This window comes from Daldinia caldariorum (assembly GCF_022478825.1).
Source record: "Daldinia caldariorum strain CBS 122874 unplaced genomic scaffold F4812scaffold_13, whole genome shotgun sequence".
NCBI classification, from domain to species: Eukaryota; Fungi; Ascomycota; class Sordariomycetes; order Xylariales; family Hypoxylaceae; genus Daldinia; species Daldinia caldariorum.
This window is the reverse complement of record NW_025953049.1, coordinates 210,405-234,311: the sequence shown is the minus strand read 5'-3', so window position 1 is coordinate 234,311 and position 23,907 is coordinate 210,405. Positions and strand designations below refer to the sequence as shown.

The 23,907-nt window shown below is 46.1% G+C and overlaps 6 protein-coding genes and 2 non-coding genes across 8 annotated transcripts; 5 read left to right on the top strand and 3 right to left on the bottom strand.

Moving 5' to 3' along the window:
- Positions 1-296: 296 nt before the first annotated feature.
- F4812DRAFT_90943 (uncharacterized protein) lies at positions 297-3,026 on the bottom strand. The gene is made up of 2 exons (XM_047939531.1): positions 2,966-3,026; positions 297-2,831 (listed from the first exon to the last, which is right to left on the bottom strand). The coding sequence occupies exon 2, from the start codon at positions 2,716-2,718 to the stop codon at positions 730-732; it is 1,989 nt and encodes a 662-aa protein (XP_047788278.1). The 5' UTR covers positions 2,719-2,831; positions 2,966-3,026; the 3' UTR covers positions 297-729.
- A 2,284-nt stretch (positions 3,027-5,310) lies between these two features.
- Positions 5,311-5,417, top strand: F4812DRAFT_t114. The gene has a single exon. It is a non-coding gene; the product is annotated as a tRNA-Ile (tRNA).
- Positions 5,418-7,475: 2,058 nt separating this feature from the next.
- On the bottom strand, positions 7,476-7,580 carry F4812DRAFT_t110. Its single transcript has one exon. It is a non-coding gene; the product is annotated as a tRNA-Ile (tRNA).
- A 1,777-nt stretch (positions 7,581-9,357) lies between these two features.
- Positions 9,358-10,056, top strand: F4812DRAFT_460941 (uncharacterized protein; the record flags this gene model as incomplete). Its single annotated transcript, XM_047937784.1, has 1 exon — positions 9,358-10,056. The coding sequence occupies one exon, from the start codon at positions 9,358-9,360 to the stop codon at positions 10,054-10,056; it is 699 nt and encodes a 232-aa protein (XP_047788277.1).
- Positions 10,057-10,405: 349 nt separating this feature from the next.
- Positions 10,406-11,527, bottom strand: F4812DRAFT_90906 (uncharacterized protein). The gene is made up of 2 exons (XM_047939530.1): positions 10,951-11,527; positions 10,406-10,861 (listed from the first exon to the last, which is right to left on the bottom strand). The coding sequence occupies exons 1-2, from the start codon at positions 10,982-10,984 to the stop codon at positions 10,500-10,502; spliced, it is 396 nt and encodes a 131-aa protein (XP_047788276.1). The 5' UTR covers positions 10,985-11,527; the 3' UTR covers positions 10,406-10,499.
- Positions 11,528-11,799: 272 nt separating this feature from the next.
- F4812DRAFT_435280 (Tctex-1) lies at positions 11,800-13,235 on the top strand. The gene is made up of 4 exons (XM_047934754.1): positions 11,800-12,101; positions 12,180-12,218; positions 12,316-12,390; positions 12,475-13,235. The coding sequence occupies exons 1-4, from the start codon at positions 12,078-12,080 to the stop codon at positions 12,823-12,825; spliced, it is 489 nt and encodes a 162-aa protein (XP_047788275.1). The 5' UTR covers positions 11,800-12,077; the 3' UTR covers positions 12,826-13,235.
- A 2,808-nt stretch (positions 13,236-16,043) lies between these two features.
- On the top strand, positions 16,044-17,870 carry F4812DRAFT_90847 (uncharacterized protein). The gene has a single exon (XM_047939529.1). It carries the CDS (start codon positions 16,525-16,527, stop codon positions 17,491-17,493), a length of 969 nt encoding a protein of 322 aa, XP_047788274.1. The 5' UTR covers positions 16,044-16,524; the 3' UTR covers positions 17,494-17,870.
- Positions 17,871-19,618: 1,748 nt separating this feature from the next.
- F4812DRAFT_90799 (choline-phosphate cytidylyltransferase) lies at positions 19,619-22,018 on the top strand. Its single transcript, XM_047939528.1, has 4 exons — positions 19,619-20,219; positions 20,297-20,647; positions 20,712-21,123; positions 21,192-22,018. Exons 1-4 carry the CDS (start codon positions 19,711-19,713, stop codon positions 21,318-21,320), a joined length of 1,401 nt encoding a protein of 466 aa, XP_047788273.1. The 5' UTR covers positions 19,619-19,710; the 3' UTR covers positions 21,321-22,018.
- Positions 22,019-23,907: the final 1,889 nt, after the last annotated feature.

Here is a 23,907-nt window from a genome sequence, read left to right as displayed (position 1 = left end):
GGTACGAGCACGTATGTATCTGATCCTGGAGGAACTCAAGCCTCAGAAACTAACCGCCACTTGAATCTCTGATGTAATGATACATAAGGGGCGTCTAGGCGCCATAGTCACAATAAAAAGCTTCATGGCACTTCAACACCGTAGAACAATACTCTCATCATCAGGGGCCGAGCGTGGAAAGTTATCATTTGCAGAGCCGAATTGCGTTTGCTTGCGCAAGCTCTCAATATTCAACCGTGTCTTTATACAGTTTCTGCCATTATAGATACAGGAATGGCTGTCTCTATTCAGCCTGTCTCGCAAGCTCTCGTAAAAACAATTGTTCTGCTAACTGGCTTGCGCGCTGTGGAGGATAGGTATATCAAAACCGTCAGTGCCTCCTCTCGCACTGAATATGCCCTCTAGCCTCTACCAATCTCAAATTGACCCCTATCAACCCGACGCCGCCGTGCTCCCGTGATAAAACGCTGATCAAAACAACTTCGTAGCCTAACAAATATGTTCCGCATGAGTCTCCAGAGGACGTGCTCCTCAGGATACATCTCTGATAAAAAAAGGAATTTCGAAAATGCAATCGTGTAATAAAAGGTGTATAGTAAAAGTGATCATAAACGAATTCGGTATAGTCCAACGTTAAAAGCAACTCATTTGACACGACTCCTTGACCGCCAACCGACCAGTCCGCGCCAAAATATTTCATCATGTAATCCATTTTAGGGACATCGTATCCTACCTCCGACCCCGTCTCTGGTGTTCATTTCCATTCCCCTTGATGGGGCTCACAAAGGTGACATGCTTGCTGTCATCCTTGCGTAGGCGTACTGTTGTCCCGGATCCTGCATCGGTAGAGCCACGATGGTGGCGAATAGAACGTGCGCCGCTATGCTCCTCGTCGATATCAATTTCGTCGACATCTGATATAGACTGTGCCCCGATGCTATCATTGACATCTGATTCCATCTCAGAGTCGGCTTCCGAGTCATCATACTCCCCATCGTCACTAACAAGAGACGGCGCATTATTGCTGACGGCGGTGTGTGGGCTTAACTCCGCGTCTAATATGTCGTCATCTACAAGCATCTGTGTCTGAGGAGCTGATATGATTCGGGGAGTCGGAGTTGGGACGGGGGTGGCATAAGGAATATGCGAAGGGTGGCCTTTGCTACTAGGTGGCCGAACTGCAACAACAGCGGGCGACATCGTAGCCCTTACCGGGACTCGCACAAGAGATGGTGCTTGATGCGCAGCGGCATTTTCGGCGCTATTACTGCCCGTATCAACCTCATCCAACTCATCATCTGGGGAAAAGAATTGGTCGAGGTCGATCTTAGCCTTAGCTTCACTGACTAACTCGCCTAGATTGCCGTTGAATCCTCTGCTCTGAAGCAAGCGAGACAGATGTGGTGAATCAGCTGAAGGTAAGAAGTTCTGCTGCTGTTTAGTTGCTGCTGGTGCGCTTCGAGAGGTTTTCGGCTGAGAACTCTTGGATTCACCGGGAATCGACGAAACACCGCGTAGCTGACCCCGGTTGTACATTTCTATTGATTCCTGGATACGACGCACAACTGAGAAGCAAGCCTCTGATTCGGACATGGCCTTCTCCCGCACAAACGGATGGACAAGACCGGACGGAGGTGCACTCTGCACAACGGGTTTCTCTTCTCCTACAGCACCACTAGACTCGGTAACCTCGATAGGGTGGCCGCAGTGCACTGCAGCTTCCTCGTGGCTCTTGAAATCCCTCTTATGCGCTATTCGGCAGTGGTTAATAAACCCCTGCGTGCTCGAAAAGTTCTCGCGATGGCAGTCAAGGCACACAAGTTTTACGGTCTTCCCGTCGGATCGCTTCAGGACACAAGGTCCGTTCTTGTCCTTGGGAGGTGGATAACCACTTGACAAGGCTTGGAGTTTCTGACCCGCCGTACCCCTTACCGGTCGACCTCTACCCTGGGACGCACCTAACTCAGCATAACTATTTCTTGTCGATCTACCGTCTACCGAATTCCTAAATCTTGAATTCTCGGATTGCACGTGGGCCTCAGGCTGGATGCCGTCGAACTTGGGATCGGGTATGAGCCACTTGGCATAGTGCCGCGCGTACGGACCTTCAGTAACGCCAAAGGGGGGTGCCCACTGAGGCAACTTCTCGCCCATCTTCGGCTGCAAGGCTGCACCTGACCCATTCATTATGTTCACCATTTGTTCCGGAGTGGGAACGTTCTGTGGATACGGAATTAGATGACACCTTCGCAGTTGCTCCAAAGCCACCTGGCATTTGGCAAGTTCTTGATTAATCAAGCGTAGCTCGTCGTGCTTGAGTAAGATCTCAAGACTAAACTGTTGCTCGATAGCATCTCTAGCTCGATCCATATCGGGCCTATCCGATCCGGATTTCGGTGCATGCCCTCTCCCTTCCCTTACCGACGACAAAGCCACCTTCTTGCGCGCCCTGAGGCGTTCGCTGTCATCATCATCATCAGTCCTCGTGCGCTTGAGCGCGGGTGAAGAAGCAACGGGTTGCGACGCTATCGCGACGTTGCTCTGCTTGCGCCGCCTCGGGGTTGTAGGGATGGCTGTGGCGGCCGCGGTAGTAAGCGGCGACTCTGATGACACCCAAGGCTGGAACGGTTTGCTGCTAAAATCAAGCATAGGCTGTTCAACTTGTAAAGTTTTGTCGCTTCCCCTCGAATCTGACATCCAAAATCGGAACATGAGCATACCCGAGAGGGAAAAGGTGAGATTTTAATGTTTTGCGCACCAAGGGCGTTGTTGCGCAGTTGATGGTTTTGTACGGCTGTACGTGGTCGGGGCGCGGATAGAGCAGACCCGGGCTGATGCGCAACAATTAAGTTGTTAAAAAAAGGGGGTGGAAGGGGAAACCTATCGCTAGAGGTGAGACCGCCAAATAGGAAGGCAAGGCTGACGTAACGACGAATGGGTTGCAGGTGCAGGGGGGCGTGGGTACCTAGTTCCTAATGTTCCCCAGTTCCAAGGTTGTTTCTTAGTTCCTCCCTAGCTCGGCAGGTGGGAAAGTTGTCAGAGTGTGCAGTTGGAAAATCGGGGTGTCGGCTCAGCCGGCGGATGCGACCACCTGTTTAGCCTGACGACGCACGCTAATGAATTGGTCCTAGTGCTAAGGCTAAGCAGCAAGTAGGCGCAACTTGCAAGTACCTAGAGGCAATCACTACCTAGTACCAAGGCAAAGAAACAGGATCAAGGCTGCAAGGAAGCCACACGTATCGAATGAGAAGGACGCGGGCTTCTGATGGGTCGACGATGCGCAAAAAAAAGGAGCAGCCTATTGCTGATGTGGCCACGGTCAAACCCAACGAAACTCAATCTGAGTCAGGTTCGTAGTAGGCTTGTAAGACGATGGAATGCGCGACGACAGGCTGATAACAGAACAGGCGCAACGCAAATGGTCGTAAAAACGATTGCGCGTAATTAATAGTAATAGTGTGTGTGTAAGGTTGATTTATCTTAAAAACGACTTTTGCGACCGGGCGACAATAATAAAAACAATAATGTCTTTTAGGTAAAAAAAAAAAAAAAAAGACCAAGATGCGAAAAAAGGGACAATGAGCGCAAGTAAAAACAGTATCAAATGGAGATACCGTGGACGGTGCGTTGGTATTAGAATGCGCGTATGATGATCATCAAGGGTGCGATTTATGCGACCGAGACAACAAAAAAAAAAATAATAATAATAATAAAATAAGGGCGAAAAAAATGAATGAAGAATAAAGTGTAATGACGGCGACCGACGGGGGGCAAGGTTATTAAAGTCGGCAAAGGAACGCGTGAATAGAAAAGTAAAAAAAAGGCAGAAGAAAGCCGATTTATTATTTGCTGCGAATCTCTCTCTCTCTCTCTTCTTTTTTCTGTTGTTGCGACAGGGCAGATTATCGCAGAAAGTGCAGGAAAAAAATGAAATTGTTGTAAGAAAAGGCTGTAAGATTTCTAGAGGGTGCGAGATGCAGAGGACGCAAAATTGCAGATTGCAGATTGCAGAGATGCGAAAATGCGAAGGTGCAAGGAAGTCCTGATTCCCTCGAGTTTGGGGGTTTGGGGAGGCGTCGTAGGTTACCTAACGCGTACTATGTACTTGCTGTAGCGTTGTTATGAGGGTGAGGTGTGCTGGGTGTGATAAGTTAGTTCCCTGTTGGGTGGGTGGCTACCTGCCTGAAGCTAGGGCGGTAAATGTGGTAAGTTAGGTACATACACGTTGTAAATTCACTTGGGGTTGTTTTTTTTACTTGATTGCGCGACAAGTCCGTCGGATGGATTTTGGGATTCTGGGCTTTTAGACAAGGGGTGTTTCCAAATCAATCAAAATTCGAGTTGCTCTAACGGACAGGGATTAGGTATTCCATTTGCGTTCCAAGAAGAAACGTATGTACCTGTTAAATGCAGTACGTATCTCGGAGCGGTCTGTGCTGCAAGGTAAAGGGGCTTTTAGGAAGTGTACATTAGGTACCGAACCAGCCTGCCAGCTCACTTAGATACCTTATGCATGCACGATCTTGTAAATATCATGCGCATTTACCAAGTTACAATACAAGTTATTAGATATTGGATATTGGACTTGGATTAGGTGCTACTATCGGATGGTATGTAAATATATGATTGACGTCCAGTCTCTGTTATCTCCGATTGAATATACGTAACAGTCACGTACCCTTAACGGGTTTCCCTTTTATGACTCACGTAAAAGAAGGGGTTGCAGTGGCAAAGTCTCATAGCCGGTATATTCCTAAGAAGGAAAGCAATAGGCAGATATGGGATGCCTCTTTTTTGAGGGAGCAAGATACACTTATTAATCAGACGAGATGGAAGTACCTAATTGACGAAAAGCTGTTACTTGGAACTTACATGGCCGCTTTTAGCTAATTACCTGATGTACCTAACACTAACATAAGGCTGGCCGGTATGTACCTTTGCATAGGGGATAGGTACCTAATATCACGATTTACAGCACGCTAAATATTGTACAAGTTCACTAAGATATTACATGATACACTACATAGTACATCGATACATTGAAAGCACCATAACAGATTACCTAGGTACCTAGCTCGATAAGTCACCCGAGACTATACCCACTATAGATTAGCGCGTTCCACCTCACAATGAGGGTGTTAGACTAAATCCTCCGACGAGGCAAAATCTCTCAAAGCCGGACATTGGATTGGCTATGGAAAATTTTCAACAAAAAAAAATGAAACGGTCATAGGTGAGCATAGTAATTCAAACATTCACCAAATCCAAGCTGGTCCAACAGTTCAATCGGATCTCAATCCGAATTACCTCGGTCCCATAGCTCAGTTGGTTAGAGCGTCGTACTAATACTGATCATGGTTCATCGATATAGTATCTGGTCCATGCGAAGGCCGGCGGTTCGAGCCCGCCTGGGACCATCTTATCTTTTGCTATTCTTTTGCTTTGAGTTCCCAAATAACCCCCCTTCTTCGTGGGAGGTGGGAGAGCAGGAAGAAGAGTGAATATACACATGTTATGTGTCACGTGATCAAATATATTGATAAGGGGACGGAGGGTTCTTTGGAACTGACCCTGCCTAATAAAGACATTTTTTTAAACTACACAGTTGCTAGTTGTTGCGGTCACTCGGCCATATCATGTCCAATGGCTTATATGAGACAAACTGTAGAAAAACGTATCTGCGCCGAATATTACCTTTGTTCGGGTTCGACGGTTATGGCTAAGGCGCAGTAGGTATCAAACTGGATTAGTCTGAGTCTCTAAGGCACTTCGTTTGTTCTCGTAAGGCTCTCTCTACCTACTACCGCTGATAAGTTAACTTCCACGAGAACAACGCGAGTCTAGCTTTCCATATAACGAGGCTATTAACTCTTTCTTGTTCACGTTGACTTGGATGGCGAATATAGTACAGGGTTTCAGTGTTTACTGCGGTGACGCTTTTATTCATTGGGTATCGATAGCCCCTTAACGAAAATATACGCCGTTGAAATACATCAAGACATTCTCAATGTAGGTTAGGCAACTGCGGCTCTAAGAAGATAGTTCTAATGATTAAATATTCGTATAAATTGGCATATATATTAGCTGACCTACTACTGGGTATAACAAGAGTCGGACGAAAGTTTTGTTACAACATATATTTATTCACTGAGTTCAAAATTACGCTATGGTGAAGATAGTAAAACACCTATCTAGGTACAATATATATTTTATATTATTAATATCTTGAACGAAACACCCGAACCAGACCATTTTCAATATACATAACCCCGAGTTTCTTTAGCTAGGTCAGAGCTCTGCGCAGAAGAGCCATGCCGTTCGTTTATCTAGTTTCACCCAGTGGCACACGTATGTTCATCCTAACACTTCGCTAACGGTCACGGTCATGAGTTAAACTTTTTCATGTATAATAAAGGTTTGCAGCTTGCTGTAACGCCCCTCGTGTCTTGGAATCTATAACGTCATCTTCAATTAAGGCCTTCTTTGGTTTCGTAACAGTACCGAACGAACTGATAGAAAGGGTAGGATTTAAGGAGTTGTGTGTTGAAAGCTAAGGCCCACGTTCTAGGTATACAAGACGATAACACGTTTAACGTTTAACGTATGCAAAATTCTAGTTGATATTAGGTCTAAACACTCATGCTAGCCAAGACGGAGAACTTGTTCCTACCAAATAGCTGTGTCGTCCCAATACGTCTGGAAGAGGCTACACATTACACCTTGTACATGGTGATGGAGGTCGTAAGAAATAATTTAAGTAAGAGGGAGGTCGGTCGTGATTTTAAATAAACTAATGGACGTGTATAATGCCTATAGCAGCTATAATCTTATGGATTTTTTTATTCGGTAACTAAATTGTTTCCATGACATCGAGTTTCTTACGGAATGATGAAGCTATTTCCTTACCTTTCGCCTCTGCCTTATGCTATGCGGTGACACCTACTAGATTCCATGAATCCCTATCTATAAAACAAGATAAAGCCCAAATCACCGTGCTTACATCCCTTCGAAAGGTTTAAAAGGATGAGTTCAAAAAGGAATCTTAAGAATACGTGATAATAACCTTCCGAGGTTATGTAATACATGAGGTATCTTACGTTTAGGTAGGTACCTCCTACTGAACAAGGTAGTACCTACTGCGTGAGTATAATTCAATCTAAGCATGATTAGTAATCAATGTGTCTATTAGAACGACAAGACTGGCTTCAATAATTCCCAGATGGGTTCTAATAAAAGTTGGAAACGAAGATATATGAAATGCACGAGTTCTCTAGTATTGAGGGGGTAATATCGATTGCATGGGGAAGTTGGAATATCTTTGAAAAAAAATGAGGCGGTAGGCACAAGTACCTAGGTACCTACACTTTTCTTAGGGTGAATGATTAAAAAAAAAAGAAAAAAAAAAAAGAAAAAGAGAGAGAAACCTTTTCCTCGACATTGCGAACATGGTTCAAGTAACAAAAATGCAAAAGGAATGGTCCCAGGCGGGCTCGAACCGCCGGCCTTCGCATGGACTAGATATTATCGTTGAATCACGATCAGTATTAGTACGACGCTCTAACCAACTGAGCTATGGGACCGAGTTGGATTTGGTTGACCCTTTGAGCTGTATGATAGGCTCTAGTGGTGATTGTTGGAAGATGGGGATTAGTTTTTGCTAATATAGATATGTGCGCGGGTTGTGTGGGAGTGTGGGAGTGTGGGTGCGGGTGTGCCTATCAACGTCGACATACGCTAGCCGTCTTTCGGCGGGACAATAACTCATACGGTTTTAGGTATTTCAAGGCACTCAGTAGAGATTAATGTTTGTTACGAATTAGGTATGACTCGATAAACCTAGGAATAACGCAGTCCCTATTGTACGCACAAGAATATCACCTGGGAATAGTCATGAAGGGAGCCGTGTTTTGTGGAAATGTACATTAGGTACCTACAGGCTACCAAGGCAAAGCTGCACGAGATACTATGTAAATTCCAAGCAAGCTCAAGCTAAAAGCGGCGTGGTTTTACTATGGCTTTAGAAGTATAATGAATGTGCAAAGTACCTAGGTAAGCAGGGACCTAAGTAGGTATGTACGTACGTATTTCCAATACCTAGACATATTTATAGACATACATCATTAGTTCATGCGTCTGGTCGCTTGAAACATGGCAGGCTGTAACTGGACACCATTGGTGGGCGATCGGAAGTTTTAGTATATCCTACGTATTACTGTAACATGAAATACATCACGTTGCCGAGAACGTTTCTTCTTAGAGCTAGGTGAAATGGGTTCAGATGAGCGGTTTAATAGTCGGTCTGTGATGCACGTCTTGTCTAATAGCTTATTGTATACTGTACCTTCTACATAGTAGAATTCGAGTCTAGTCATGTATATCGAACATATACTAAAACAACTACACATGTCTCCACGATAGTAGATACAGTAGAAGATTATTCTGATTGGTGGAAGTAGATCATGGACACGACTTGAGATGACGATCATGACTCTATCCATATGATACCTTCAATGCATAAGTACGTAGCCTAGTTCGTTCTTGGCAACAGCTGGGCTGCATGATGGTGACAGGGCCATAAGTTCCGGACGCTCAGATCAACCACTTACGGATTTGTCCTCGTCTCAAAATGTGTTTGAGTCGTGGAGCTTGTCGTGTCAGCCAAGAAAGAATTCTTCGTTGTTCGTTGATAACTCGACACAATGGTCCCATACTGCCATGTTGATAAGTGGGAAGATCAAAGTCCAACTCTTTTCAAATCAGACCAGGTATTTAAAGGGTTTAAGATGCTAATAGCCCACGATATGGTATTGTTTTTTAAACCAATGTATTTTACTTCATCGGCCATGATATGATTACACAAGAAATATGGTTGAATATAGGTACCTTACCTTAGGTAGGTAGGAGGTAGATATAATGTGAAAATAAGGGACCAGATCCCTTTTATGCGGAAAGAAAGATCCTACCTATGTACAGTAAAACCTGTCCATAACGAATTGGAAAAATCAAAGGTCTAAATTCGTTATAGAGTGTATTCGTTATATCGTAGATTCGTTATGGACAGGTTTTACTGTACCTACTTGGTAAGCACTTTATTTATGGTGAAATACCAATGGCTCCACACATAGGTAGAGGTATCTACCTAACCTAACCAGCGTTATCGATATGAATCGTGCCTCCACTGCCTTGGCATCTGATATTATGTACTATGTAGTAAACCCAGCTAGGATTTTATGTAATTCCTCGTCAAATTTAACAATACAACAATATACCCCACCGAAAGCCGACAAATGCTGCGAATGTCAACATTATTCCGCGATACCTGTCGATGACGACCATTTACCCTTCGCCGGCGGCAACATGAATGCCCCACGAGGTCCCCAAAGGGGCAACAAAATCACCGACTCGCCGACGAAGAGGAAGCGCGCCGATTCCGAGCTGGCCGCGCCCAACAAGAAAGCTAAGCTCGAGGCGACCCTCAACCTATCATCATCGTCGTCGTCCGAGGAGGACGTCAAAATGCTCCAAGCCCTCGAGTCTAAATACGACGTCCGCGTGCACTCCATCATATCGTCTTCCAAGATCCAGAAGAAAGTCGCTTCCATCCTCCAACACCTTACCGACCACGCTGCTGGCAAGACGAAGACGGAGACGGAGACGGAGACGGGGAGGGGGAGCGGCGTAGTCGTTTTGCGCGCCAAAGCCCCCGACACCGGCAAGTTGGTCTCGATAGCCGAAATCGCGAAGCGCGAATTGGGGAAGAGGCACGGCGATGCGCGCGTCACATGGTTCCAATACATCGCGTTGAGCGAGGAGCTTAAGGAAAGACCTAGAAACGATGGCAATACTATTATTGAGGAGACGAAGCTAGGCGGCACCGGCGCCGGTGGTGATGGTAATGATGATGATTTTGAGATTATGAAAACCCCGTTTGAAAGAGCTATCGAAGGCCAACCACGTTGGAGGGGAATACCCGTCATGAGCTTGTTCCTTTCTCCGGTACCCATTGAGGAACTTAAGAAGCGATATGGAGAACAAACCAACGCTGCTTCTAAGTAGAGAAGCCTTGTCGGACTACGATGTATTATCCGTGTAAGGAGAAACAGTAAAGCAACCCCTAATATTGAGATACCCAAGCAAATCATAGAAATAAAGAGACTAGCGGGAGTTACTCTGCTTTGCAAAGATTTTTGCGCTATAAGGCACTCTCATTCTCAAATCATATATTCCAAAGCAGACAGGCAGAATTTCAAACTCGTCATGATAAGCAAATAAACTCCACCAGATATGCGCCCCCTGTACAAAATATACCATGCTATGATGCTATCTGATATACACAATCCCTACTGGCTCCGGCCCCTTATCAACTCTTAAAAGACCGGCATAACATGTTGCACAGTTGCCAACTTGCGTTAGTGGTTCAAAGGTCGGTCTGCTCTTTAACTAGTTCCCGTGAGCCCGACCCACGATTTGGCGATTGGGTGTCTTTCGACTGTTTAAAATTAATGCTTCTTCCCGCCCTCTGCGCTAGCGTACGTTATTCGCAGGACGAAGTTGACGACGACGGCTAGTAGAAGGATAATGGCGAGTACGGATGGTCCGAAGCGGTCGTCGAAACCAGCCTGCCCCCTTACTCTTATCGACTTAGCCCTCCAATGATATGTAAATAAGGCATATATCATCGTGAGCATGGCTACGCCCGTGAATAGGAAAGCCGAGATGAAGGCGGGACGGTCGCCAAAATTCAACATGCCAATGGCTAAGGCGCCCAAAATAACGGTGAAGTTAAGCCATGATAGAAAGGTACGTTCGTTGGCGAAGAAGACCTTGGGCTCGACTCGGGTAGGTAGGGCAATTCGTTTGCCTAAAATTAATTAATTAATTAAGATATGTTAGCTAGCTCCATCACCAATAACTCGAAAAAATACAGTTTCCTGATGAAAGCGCGTTTACCTGGAGCCGTTTGTAAAAGAGGCTGACTAGACATTTTGGGGGGGTTGGTGATTGGTGATTGGTGATAAAATGTCGGTGACGAAGAGGTTATAATCCGTGGAATTAAGTTTTAAAAAGAGCTGGCTCTTAAAAATAGGTTCCTCGTTGGTAGATGAACAATTGAGTTTGTAACTTTGGTTAAGTTTGTTACTGCGACTAGGTACTTTTGGATGGAGAACTCTATGCCGTCGCGTTCGGCTCTTGTTTTTCTTTCCTTTTTTTTTCTAAACCTGCTTAAAAAAATGCAAAATGCAGATGCAGATGAAATATTCCGTACTTGAGCCGGAGAAGACGAATATGAAAAGGAATTGGGCACAAAGTCCACAGGAATATAGAACGATGTAAGAGATGAATAACTAAATGTGAGAGGGAAAAAAGTCTAGCTATGACGACGATAATCAAATAATATGAAGAGCTTTTGATAGATAGCAAAGCTAGGTAGGAAAAAGCATCTAAACGTTCAAAGCTAAAGGCGGTTAGTTGAGATCATTAGCTGAAAAAAAAGGTTTATCCACGTGTGTCATCTCGCAGCTCTCAGTGGTTCATCTGAAGGAGGCAAGCAGGGAGCAGCAGGGAAAACAGCAGGGATTGATGAATTCTGCCGCTGCGAGAGGAGGAAAAGAAGACGATGCCCGCGCAGTTACTAAAAGGAGACTAGCCTCTAACTTGAACATCTTTACATAATCTAATCAGATTTATACTCGTTTGTGTAACAGGCACTAGGCATTGCTAGGCAGCTAGGTAGGTGTAGTGTATCTGACATATGCATAACCCAGGAAATGCATTGGTGCAGGGATCCTATAGAGGTCCCCTCCTCTTCTGCAAATAAGCCTTGCATTAATATTAGGTATTGTTTACAACGTCAGAGGGAGAAGGCTGAAGAAGAACAAAGCCCACAAGGCTGTCGTACCTAATAGTCCCTACTTTCAATTCAAGTGACCAATTGCCCCTTGAATATCATCAATACGATTCTCCCAAAGAAATTCTACATATCTCCTTATTACAATTTACCTGCCGGAGAAGCCCTTCGCTCGTAATTTGAAATCCCCAGCCCTTTTCGAAGCCCGAACGTCACCACCATCCGAAAAATGGCCTCACCGCAGAACAATGCGGTATGTTATTGTTATTTATAATTATCGCCAACTCTTCTCTTTATCGCGTCCGGGAAGCTTACAAAAAGTCGTTTATAGCCAATTAGCACCACGAGGCTAAAGCAGATCGCCATGGACGTAGGTTCGCCTCGCTCGCCCCCTTCCGCACGAGTTTACCTATAATGAAATTGGGGAAGAGCCCTCAAAGCTAAGATCGATCACAACCAAATAACAGGCATGCCAAAGCGCCATCGGCAACGCGGGGTTCTACGAGCATTCGAAGGTTGAAGGATGGAATGCTACCATAATCGTACGCGTTATCTCTCCATTTTCCAAACGAACTACTGATATATATAATACGTACCTATTTCTAACCTTTCCGACCAACCGGCAGAACTCGATCCTCCGCGCCGTGATATCTGAATCGACGCCCTCGGGGTCGCAGACGCCGGCGCACAAGTTCGTCGTGAACAGCACGATCGTGCAGCATCTGGTGCCGACGTCGGCGCTGAACAAGCCGAAAGGCGGCAGCGACGTGAAGGCCGAGAGCCCCCGGATCAGCACCAGCGACGGCGGCAACGCGACGGCCACGGACGGCAAGCCGCACGTCGGCCGCAGGGGCATGCACTCGGCCACCCAGGCCTTCTGGAACGAGAAGACGGACGGCATGTGGAGCTTCAAGTACGACGGCGGCGAGGGCAAGGGCATGGACGTCGTCATTAGCGTCATCTGGGTTGGGATATGAGAGGAAGTATGCATTACGCCGTGCCTTTCTAAGGCGATGATGCGGAATGGATGTTATATTAGGTATGTTACCTAGGTAGGTAGGTACTGTACTGTACTGTACTATACCTAAGGTCGAAATCGATATTTGGTATATGGCGAGGGGTTGCTGGTTGGCCGGTTGGTTGTATCAACACGTTGTTTTTATCTACGCTCAAAGAGAAATTGATACATTTTACAAGCCTAGTCTATTATCCATCTAGGACTTGATCTGTGTTGTTTGATGGTGGTGTGCAGCTCAGTGTGCGGGACCCGTTTAGGATAATAAGTTACTTATCCTAAGTTCGGGGTTGCATTGTATTCATATCAGTCTATCGAATTTACGCTGAGTAGAAGAACCTCTTTTCTGAGGTTTATCCTAGTGTTCTCGTGATCATAAATTATGTTAGGTTAATGGAAGGTTGATGCAAGGTTTACTCAGATAGACAAAAGTAATAGCTTGCAGCGGTGTTATAAACGTATAGTGAGAAGAAAACATCTCTTCCGATTCTGCTAACACCGTTCTAGACGTAGTATAGCTATTCGCATTACCTAGCTCTCATAGCTTTGGCTATATATATTTTCAACTGAGTATAGGGGAACTACGATTAACCAACCCAATAAATACGAAACTAGTGCTATTCTACTATTTCTACGGCAGTACACTTAATAGAGCTAATGAAGTATGTACATTGGATGAATGAGAGTCCCCTCCTCTTCTCTCCCCTTTCTCCCTTTTTTTTTATCTTGCCCTCTTCTTCATGTAAGGGGTAGCGAAAGATTAGGCGAGAGACATGAGGTATCTCGTCCAATACTTACCTAGATATGATAGCATGGTGAATTATTTAGGTGGAAAGAACAAACTTCTGGTTAGATTTTGTACTATCATACCACGTGGATCTAAAGTGAGGCTTAAAGCTGAACATCTATCCATCAAGTACCTACTCTAATGAGTTCGCGTGTCTGATACGAACTTGCTATCTTTCACTTTCGGAAGCGCTGGCTAGTTGTTTTGAACTTAGGTACGTAGCAATTATGATCTAGGTACCCGAGAATAGTGTATTTCGAATCCACCGAGATCCCGAATCATCATGGTATGATCCATCGAATAAACTAGGTACCTAGTCGACTTGATCCATTTGGACAACTTGGGAAAACTTGAGGGTGAATCGAAGCCAGTTCAATACCAACCACATGACCCCAAGTCGCCGTTGGCGACGTCCCCGGCGTCCCTAGATTGGTGGGACGATGCCACGACCTTAGGTACCTATATATGTAGAGATAGTACTCGAAGAATCTACGTTACGTTATCGGAATGTTACGCGATCAACATTCAGCCAGCCCTAATGGCGTCGTACCGCATGGAAGGGACTGGACGGCTGACCGAAGCTGTCACCCTCGATCTAGACCCCTTTCAGGGACGCCAAGGTTTTCCCTGCGTCAGCAAACAGGGAAAACAGACCATGACCTTTCTATATACACATGTACGTATAGTGTACCTATATTCGTAGGTCGGAGCTCAGCGATAGGTACAGAGCACGCCATGGTTCTTTTCTCTCCTCGGTCCAAAAACGGCACGGGACGAGGGGAACCGGATACAAGTATCTGTTTTGACGGGTTTCACATTTGGGACCTGGAATGGCCCTCACTTATACGGCTCTAAGCGCCACATAGTGTACATTATGCTTTCTTGACACTTCGGAAAGCCAGCGGGAAGTTAAACACTAATGTAATGTACTTCACACTAAATGTCATAGCGCCGGATTCCTCTATTCAGTCAAGAATACCTATCTGCTACCTAATTGTACGACCTAGCCATATACGATAAGATCACGGTAAGCAATGGCTCCATTATCGGCAAAGAGACCCGTAGCAGTGGATACGATCGTGAACGATCTGCATGAGGGCGCACGGATAGGCAAGCCAAGGGGGGAGGGGGTAGGGGCAAGCACACACGGTTTGACACCAGTCCAGAACGTCGGATTAGCACTGGAAGCCAAGGGAATTCTATTGAGATTCCTTGCCAGAGAGAAAGTCGACGGATATTATGTGATATGATTGGTCGAGTCGAGAAAAGAATTCGGCTCTCCTCTTTTGTGAGATGCGATCATCATCATCATCCCAACTTGGGAGAGAATATTGCACGTCGCATTAATCTGCGAATGCCGATTCCCGAAGTCCCTTTCCATTGATGAGGATGATGTATTTACCTAGGTATGTAAGTGTGTATGCGTTAGACATTTCAAGTTGTCTAACGGCTTGCACATCGCTGCTACATCGAGTTCCGGTAGGCTGGGCAAGTCCCCGAGTTGCTTGCTTTTCCAATCCTACTTGTCACTCCACAACCCTCGGTTCAAGCGTCGCATGTTAGTGTGTATCAAATTAACATAAAAATGGATTATTGTTCCACCGCTTAGGGAAGAAAAAGCGCGGTAAAGGCCCAACGGCAGATAAGTCGGTCTATATATGTAGGCTGTCAGGCTGTTCTAGGTAAGATGGGGTAACTTATCACGATATCACGTCCACTATTTAGAGGCAATGTGTGGGGGGGATTCTGTCTCACTTGTCTGTTGTGTAGGTACATAGCGGCTTGGACCGAAATCTATGTAAAAGTAGTAACAGAATTTGGAGCAAAGGAAGTATTCCCATGTATTACTTCGGTAGGCTATGTCAGGAATGATGACATATATTATAAAATTTACCCTACGTGCATACAACATTACAGCACATCCTTACCAGGCTGCCAGGTAGCTTCCATTCTGATCTTACTACTATGTAGTTGGTAACTGTCCGCTATCGCTCAGGAATTGACCGGGATGACCGGGTTGGCTAGCGAAAATTCCCGGGACTACTATGTAGAAATGAACAAAGTGAGTTCTCTAACAGGCGCCGAATTCCACTCCATACGAGCCTAAGTGACCCAATTCGGATTCAGCCTACCTTCTAGAACCTCATCTTGACTGGCTGATATTACTTGAATCATACGTGGTAGACGAAAATATTTACTTCTGGCCTAGCCCGGTTTTTCCAGAGGATTCCCCCGTGTTTTTTCTTTTGCCCAGGCTCCCGGTCGGGGGCGACGATAGTTGCGGGTCACACCACCCTCATCTCTCCCCATTTGTCACGATAGATCTCCAGACCTCTTAATCCTCGGCGCCTCGCCAGGTTGCCAGAAAGTGGATCACATCTCCACTAAACAAGTGATCGTAGTAGTGTGGCTAGTCTCTCGTAGTCCCCCGTAGCTGACCCCTTACCGCTTTCTTGATGGCGGCGGATTTAATAAACCCTCCCGTCCCGCGTAATTCGAGGGTTCGGTAAGTGTCACGACTCGTCAACAGATTATCGAATGAGTTTTTTATCCACGATATATCTGAAGATTCCTCCACATTAGATCTTCAGACCCCAGGAAGAAAAGAAAAAAGAAAAGAAAAATCCCCATCCACATACCCTAGTTATCAGCCACCCCATCCAAGCGGCAAAATTTGCAATCTTAGAACTGAGGAGTCTTATCATCCAACTTGCCCCTAGGGCTTGTCAGTCTTATTGTAAATTCGAGAACAGCCTCCTGAAAACCAAAAGAAGACCAGGTGCTTCTCACTCTTGCCTGGTTAAAGAATTTGTGGTGCGATAATAGCACCTCTCGTCAGATTTTGAATTTTGAAGAAATCAACCTACAGACAACATGGTTGAGATTCTCCGCGTCCCGTCACTGGGACAGTCACTATCACCACGTTCACCTGATATGATGGATAGATTCCATAATATGGACCTCGGACCCGGCTCGGAGACATCGATGGTGGTATTGCAGCAGCAGCAGAAGGTGTCTGCGAAGGAAGCCATGTCGAAGAATGGCCTCCTCTGGACGCCTCGACGTGCCTTTTCCACAACTGACTACCCACCCTCGGTTAATTCATCGGTTGTCCTGCACAGACAACACCGCCTACCCACACCGGCTGCTACACCAAGAGAGTCCACAGAAGCAGACTCCTACTTCGAACCCCGCCCTCATGTGTCGACTGCGAAGCCTGAGCTCGCAGCTTCTCCGGGCGTACTCACGCCGCGAGGCACGAACCATGCCCAACCCAAACGGCCGCCCATGCCAGCGCAGCTAAGGTCGTACTCAGTAACGGACGTCGAACCAGTTCCGTTCACGCACCAACCAGGCGTGGCCCTTACGCTAGAAGATCTCCCTCCGGAGCTGCACTACGCCATCTTCGACTTCCTGGACCCCATCGACAGCACGTGCCTGGGGCTGACGAGCAAGCACTTCTACTCGATCCACAAGCGGATGTACGGGAAAGTGCCGCTGTCGGCGCGGCGGGAGGGCCCCAACGACATGGAGTGGGTGTGGCGGAACACGTTCATATCGGGGCCGTTCGTGGCGAGCAGCGGGGTGGGCAAGCAGAACTCGCTGGCGCTGCTGTCGCCGCGGGGCCAGGTGTACTGCCGCAAGTGCCGGACGGCGCGCTGCGAGCTGCACAACCACATCCGCGAATGGGTCGGCGACGACAAGGAGTACTGCGAGGTCTCGCAGAAGTTCGGCCCCGCCGCCTCCGAGAAGGCCAGGGCTTTTTGTTACCGGAGCTCCCCGAGACATCCGCACCGGTGCGGCAGACACACGCGGCAGCAGCGGCCCGTTCGGCTCGTGTAGGAAAGACCCACGCTTCACGGGATAAGACAACGGCGGGAGGGTTGTTGAAAAAAAAGGGGGCAGTCGATTATTTTTTTCTAAAAAAAAAAAAGAAAAAAAAGAAAAAAAAAGGGTTGACTGGCTACCTCCTAAACTAAACTAACGCAAAGATGGGAACCGAGAAACGAAACTTATAAAGATATCTTGTATTAATTCTTGGGAAAGGCTTTGGAGATACCTCACATAAAACCGACCAATATTTTATGATATTTATTTCCCTCTCGAAGGAAAGATTTAAGTCTCCGCTCCTCCCCGTGTCGATGGAACTTGGTCCAAAAGGCAAGTGATTGCGGGGTGCGCATCTTGCAGGACCAAGTTTAAGGAATCATGATCGGTCAAATACCGTGGACATCTAAGTCGAGGCTTACGGTCACATATTCATATTTCCACATGTATTGGGCGAATACTTTTTTGTATTGGTATATATTAGAGGTACCTTTGGCGGGAATATGTTTGGGGATATTGGGGACATTGGGGGTATAAGGCAACGGACTTGATGACTTATTGGAACACATGTGAGAATAGGTACCTACATACGGTGTTTATGACATGCGTTGCATAAGTTGCATTGCATGCGGAAGGGAATAACAACCTTAGATAATGTCAACCTGTCGTGTAAGGCGACTGGGGATAAGCTTTTGTCTTGGGGGTTTGACTCGGATATGAATTTAAGAATAAAGAATAAAAAAAAATCTGAACACAAGTTTCACTTGCTTTTATGACTGGTATTTCTTGAAGGCTGACATGACAATGTGACAAGTTAGGTATACTTATACGTATACGTAGTTAATAGGTATAATTCTTATACAACTCCTTATTAATAAGACAAATATTTGAGTTTATTCAGAAGAGCTTAGCTAGGTACCTGGTACCTAACCTAAACTTAAATTGTTTATTAGTTATAGAGTTTCGAGACATGTCTAACATGTAACATGGCTGCATGGGTGAGTGATACGGAAACAGACAACACGTAACCTCCACATATCAAGATTTTGGCGCCACGCTATACGGTACTTCTAAAGTATTAGCCACGATTAAAGCGTTGGGACATGCTGGATTAAAAGGTCCGGCTTAACCCAATTGGTCAGTTATGACGCTACTTACATGGTGTCGCTAACCGGGGGAATCGAATGATTGTTGGAAATTTTTTTTTTTTTAATCGAAAATCATCGAAATTTAGAACTTTATGGATGCACTACGCTATGCCAATACATCCAACAACAACACACTATGCTGTGCTGTATGTTAAACCTTAGGTAGCATTGATTTGTGCAATCTTAAAAACAACAAGACTTTCATTGGAACACACGTAGTTGAAACCCCCTTTTTTTACTACTTAGGTACTATCTAGCGTAAATCTTACTCAACAGAGCTAAAGTACCTAATGGAAAGGTTATATAAGAGGTTGTGTGTACCCAAGGTAGCCAAGCAACTGGGAAGCAGGGGGAGAAAAGAAGAAAGAACCTTGGAAAGCACGTCCACATTGGCTTTTTCTTTATCGATTGTATACCTTGCGGGCTTGCACTCAGTACATACCTCTAGAAGCTCAGAGAGATAAAACGTATGTATCATTAGGTACACACACCTAGGTATGCTCCCACAACTTGGAAGCTCTGCCATCATTACCTTATCATTATCATAATCCATCATTCTTGTTCACTCCCACGTCCCGGTGAATTTCAACTTTCAACTGTTATTCGTCACCCTTTCCCCGTAATTGCTTTTTTATTGCTTTTTTATTAATCTATGAGCAATTGCTTATGATGTCTATTTAATAAAATCTATTACAGGTGACAAGCTACCTAGGTACCTATAAATTAGGTAAATTTACATTAATTTATTCTTCCCGTGGCGGTGCCAAAACCCCCCCAACCTGGTTCCTGAACGCCTCAACGGGTTTTACCGGACTGCTGGGAAAGTAGAAGCAGAAGCTGCCTGTTCTGTCAAATCTACATCTACCTAAGGTAGCTTCAGCCTCAAGCCGGCGAATCATCCTTCTCAATTCCTAAACTTGAAAGCTCGGCGCGGTTAATTTCTGAGCAACCTCGATCGTCGATTACCCATTACCCGTTTCCCATTCCGAGCCTCCACTTAGGCACCTCTAATCCTTTCTCTCTCTTTCTCTCCTTCTCCCATCCCGTTCCAACCTACCCACTAAAGCCAAAGCCAAAGCCAAAAATGTCCTCTCCTTCAAGCTCCTCTCACGCTGGAAAGCGCAAACGCCCGGCAACCTCGAGCGTCAAAATGGACGACAATCCCCTCTTGCAGCCCTCCTCGAGGGACGCATCCGGTGAAGAAGGTGATACTACCGCACCCGAGTCCGGAAAGCTATTACACCGCAAGTCGGATTCTGTTAGCAACTCGAACCCGGCCAAGCGACAACGTGCTAATTCCGATCGCACCTCTGCCCTCGAGACAACCGACAATGCTGTCGATCCCGGCGAGCCGAGCGATACTACCGAGGCGAGCATTGATATCGCCGATCGAGTTAGTAGGAAGAGTAGGAAGCCTACCACCCTAAAAGATACCACCACGCAAGATGACGAGGAGAGGAAGAAGCAGGCCGCTATGCCGCCGCCCCCAACCGGTCGCCTTATACATCCCGTTGGATACAAAACAAACCCCCCACCTGTTGGGCGCACCATCAGAGTTTATGCTGATGGAGTCTTTGATTTATTTCATCTCGGGTACGCACGAATTACTTAGAGTTGGACCTGCTCCTAGGTTCTTTTTCAACACCGAACACGTACTAATCTTGTCGTAGTCATATGCGTCAGCTTGAGCAGGCTAAGAAGGCGTTTGACGACGTCTACCTAATAGTTGGTGTTACAGGCGACGAGGAGACGCATAAACGCAAGGGTTTAACGGTTCTTTCGGGCAAGGAGCGTGCTGAGACCCTCAGGCACTGCAAGTGGGTTGACGAGGTTGTCGAGAACTGCCCTTGGATTGTAACGCCAGAATTCCTAGAGAAGCACCGGATCGATTATGTTGCTCACGATGACATTCCCTATGGAGCCGATGAAGGCGATGATATTTATGCTCCTATCAAGAAGGCTGGAAAATTCTTAGTGACGCAGCGAACTGAGGGCGTAAGCACAACGGGCATCATCACAAAGTAAGTAATTTCAACATTCCGGGGCAGCTTGAGGTAAAGTGGATGCTAACTATAAACTACCCAGGATCGTCCGAGACTACGAGAAATACATTGTTCGTCAACTGAAGCGAGGGACATCTCGCCAGGAGCTTAATGTGAGCTGGCTCAAGAAGAACGAGCTCGAAATCAAACGGCATGTCCAGGATCTGCGTGATAACATCAGAGCAAACTGGACTACGACAGGCCAAGAGCTGAGCCGTGAGCTCCGTCAGTATTGGCCCGCAAGTCGACCTCAAAGCCCAGCACCGGGTAGTCGCTTCACTTTCCCTACCACTCCAAGCGCGAATGGCGATAGTAGTTTACGAGAAACCGCTACCATGGCTGCCGCTGCTAAATCCCCCACTACCCCTGGCCCACCATCAGGAGAGAGAGCCCCGGCTCCTAACGACTTTATTACCGGTTATACTCTTGGTTTAATTGGTGGTGTAAGGTCTTGGGTAAGTTAACGTTTATATATATATAACCCTTTTCAAAGAAGTGTGCGAAATAACTAATTTTCGAATAGATGACCAAGAACCGCCGCAACCTTCGTGATAGTCGGCCGCCAAGCGACGACGACTCAGAGAGTGACGACAAGAATAATAACAACAACCATAACGACGACCGGAGGCGGGTAGTTGCGTCCGCCAGTTAGTTACTAAGACCGTTAGCCCGCCTTAGCGTCGGCGGGGAATACACGAAGCCGTACGAGGGAGATAGTCAATTTGGGTCCGAGGACGAAGGGGACGACGAGAGCCACTAAGTGACCAAGAAAAATATCCCTATCTTTTTGGACGATCCGGGTAAAAACTATATCGGGGAATACAAAAAAGTGCAATAATTACGAACGAAACGGCGTTATTGTTGTTGATGTTGTTTTCTTATGGGCCTTTTTATTTATTTATTTCATCTTTTTTTTGCATGCATTTTTCTGACACCGTAAATAAGATTGTGAGAGAGGCCGGTGAAAGTCGGAGAGATGGATGATTGATTGATGGGCGGATCAAAACGAACCTCGCTGCTTTACGTTAGGTATGTCATGTCATGTCAACCCCAAGCTTTGATATTAGATAATTCCTAGCATGAAAATATCCGTGATGAATATGGTTTATGGGTATTGTGTTTGTTGATTACTTAGGTATATGTGGTGTGCTTGCTTGAGTGGTTGTGAAGATGATATGATGAGTGGATGAGTCTTGGGACTGTGTTGTAGATGTACCTGTATATACCCCTATTTTCTATTTCTGCGGAAGGTTACCAATTCCATGGGAATGTTTCGCGTTGGCGGTGTTTTTCAACTTTGTTTTACACAGTTGTTAGATTCAGACAATTGAGATTTGACGTTGGGTTTTTATAACATGGATTCTAGAGGAAGAAGTTAGAAATGGTTTTTATATACCTCTTACATCGAATTTGTTCTTTAGATAGATTAAGAGGTACCTAAAGTATGATTATTGCGAGGAAAAGCCCACAGAATATGATATTTAAAGGGAATTATAAGATTCTCTGGTAGTAGACCCCTCGGTAGAATGTCCGGGTTAGGAGGTAGGTAGGTAGGTATCTTCTAGGTCAGTTAGCTGGAGGGAGACAACACTACCTACAATGACTGCATTTATACGTAGCCGCCTTCATCTCCCCTTTCTACATTCTAACCTGAGATATAATAACTAATTGAAGAAACGGGGTTTCCGGTCTCTCCTAGGTCAGATACTCCCAGAAGCCGTAGGAGCAGATGAGTTAGAGTGAGAAGAAGGAAGAGAGGAGCATCGAGACCAGATCGATCTCTCCCTCGCCGCCGCCACCACCAGTCTGTACCATTCATTCATCAGCATTCGGTCCCGCTGTGCTATTATCGGATACAAAGCGGTAGCCTGGTGGTAGGTCTCTCTGGATTGTTGCGGGATCTTAGCCCGCGTGGGTTGTAGCGTTATATCCCCCCCATCAGCTCGTGACTAAAGATAGGTTGGGTTTAGGTTATGTAGGTAGGCAGTCAATCACGTCTTGACAAAGTCGAGCCGAGTTATGTGTTGCATTGCTACGATACTGGCACCCTATATTATTATTATTCTGCTCTTGGAAAGGTCTCGGCTTCGCGATCGAAGGGCTAAAATGTGACGACGGGTAATAAATATAACTAACTTGAACTTGAACTTGGATACAGACACCTCAACTTGTCGTGGAATTCTAACAATAGATGTGATATACTTACTCGCCGAGAATGCTAAGACGAAAGACCCCATGGAGGCAGGCAGAGAGAGACAGGTTGAGAGAGATAGGCAGATAGACAGGTAGGCAGGCAACGTAGCGAGGTATACTCGCTGCCTTTTCCGTCGCTATCCGCTTGCCGTGCGTTGGTGGCCCAGCAAGCACAACGGTATCTACCTAAAGTAGGTAGGGAAGGATATGATATGCTATGCTATGTATGCCCTGTTGGTGTTCTGGCTATCACACCGATCTCGAAGATCGCTAGGCTTCGAATATCATGTATTGTACAATGCTATGTACGTGGGAGGCGTTTGTCCCGCTAGGGAATTGTGACGGCAGTTGTAACGACCGACGCGTAAAACAATCCATCCATCCTTGGATACGGGGGGGTGTATGTGTGTGTCTTGGATACAGCCAGGAGCAGCAGCAGCAGCAACGCCCTTTGGCGTTCATGGATGGGTAGATATGTATGCCTTGCAGATCCGTGCTACTTGAGAAAAAACGCCCCTGAGATCACACCCCTGATGTTCCTCATGACTATGTGATGTCCGGCTGGTATCTACTACATCTCTTGCATATGTCTTAGAGAGTATTGTAGTAAGTAGTCATTTAACAGAAACCTTTTCAGGCGCTTAGAGGTAATTCCCATCGACTCGCGTAAGGCTAGTAAGGGGGGGACTAGCTCGCCAGTGAGGTGTTACGGCATAACATCACCCCCATCCCTTGCTTCCCTCGTCACGTAGGGCTGGTCAACGTAACCAGCCTAGAGTTTCATTTCACTTTAATTTTCTTTTCCTTTCCCTTTTTGTCTTTTATTCCCTCTCCTCTCATCACGCGTGACAGGGAAAAGCATGTTTCTTCAACGGTGTCCTATTCCGGCCGGCCATGGCAAGCCGTTATCACCAATACTACCAACATCGCCGCCTACTGTCGCTTGCACTTGCCTCTATGGTGCTTCCACGTCGTAGTCGACTTTACCCCTTTCCCTCCCCCCCCCCCCCCCCCCTTTTTTTTTTTTTCTTTTTTTTTCTTTTTTT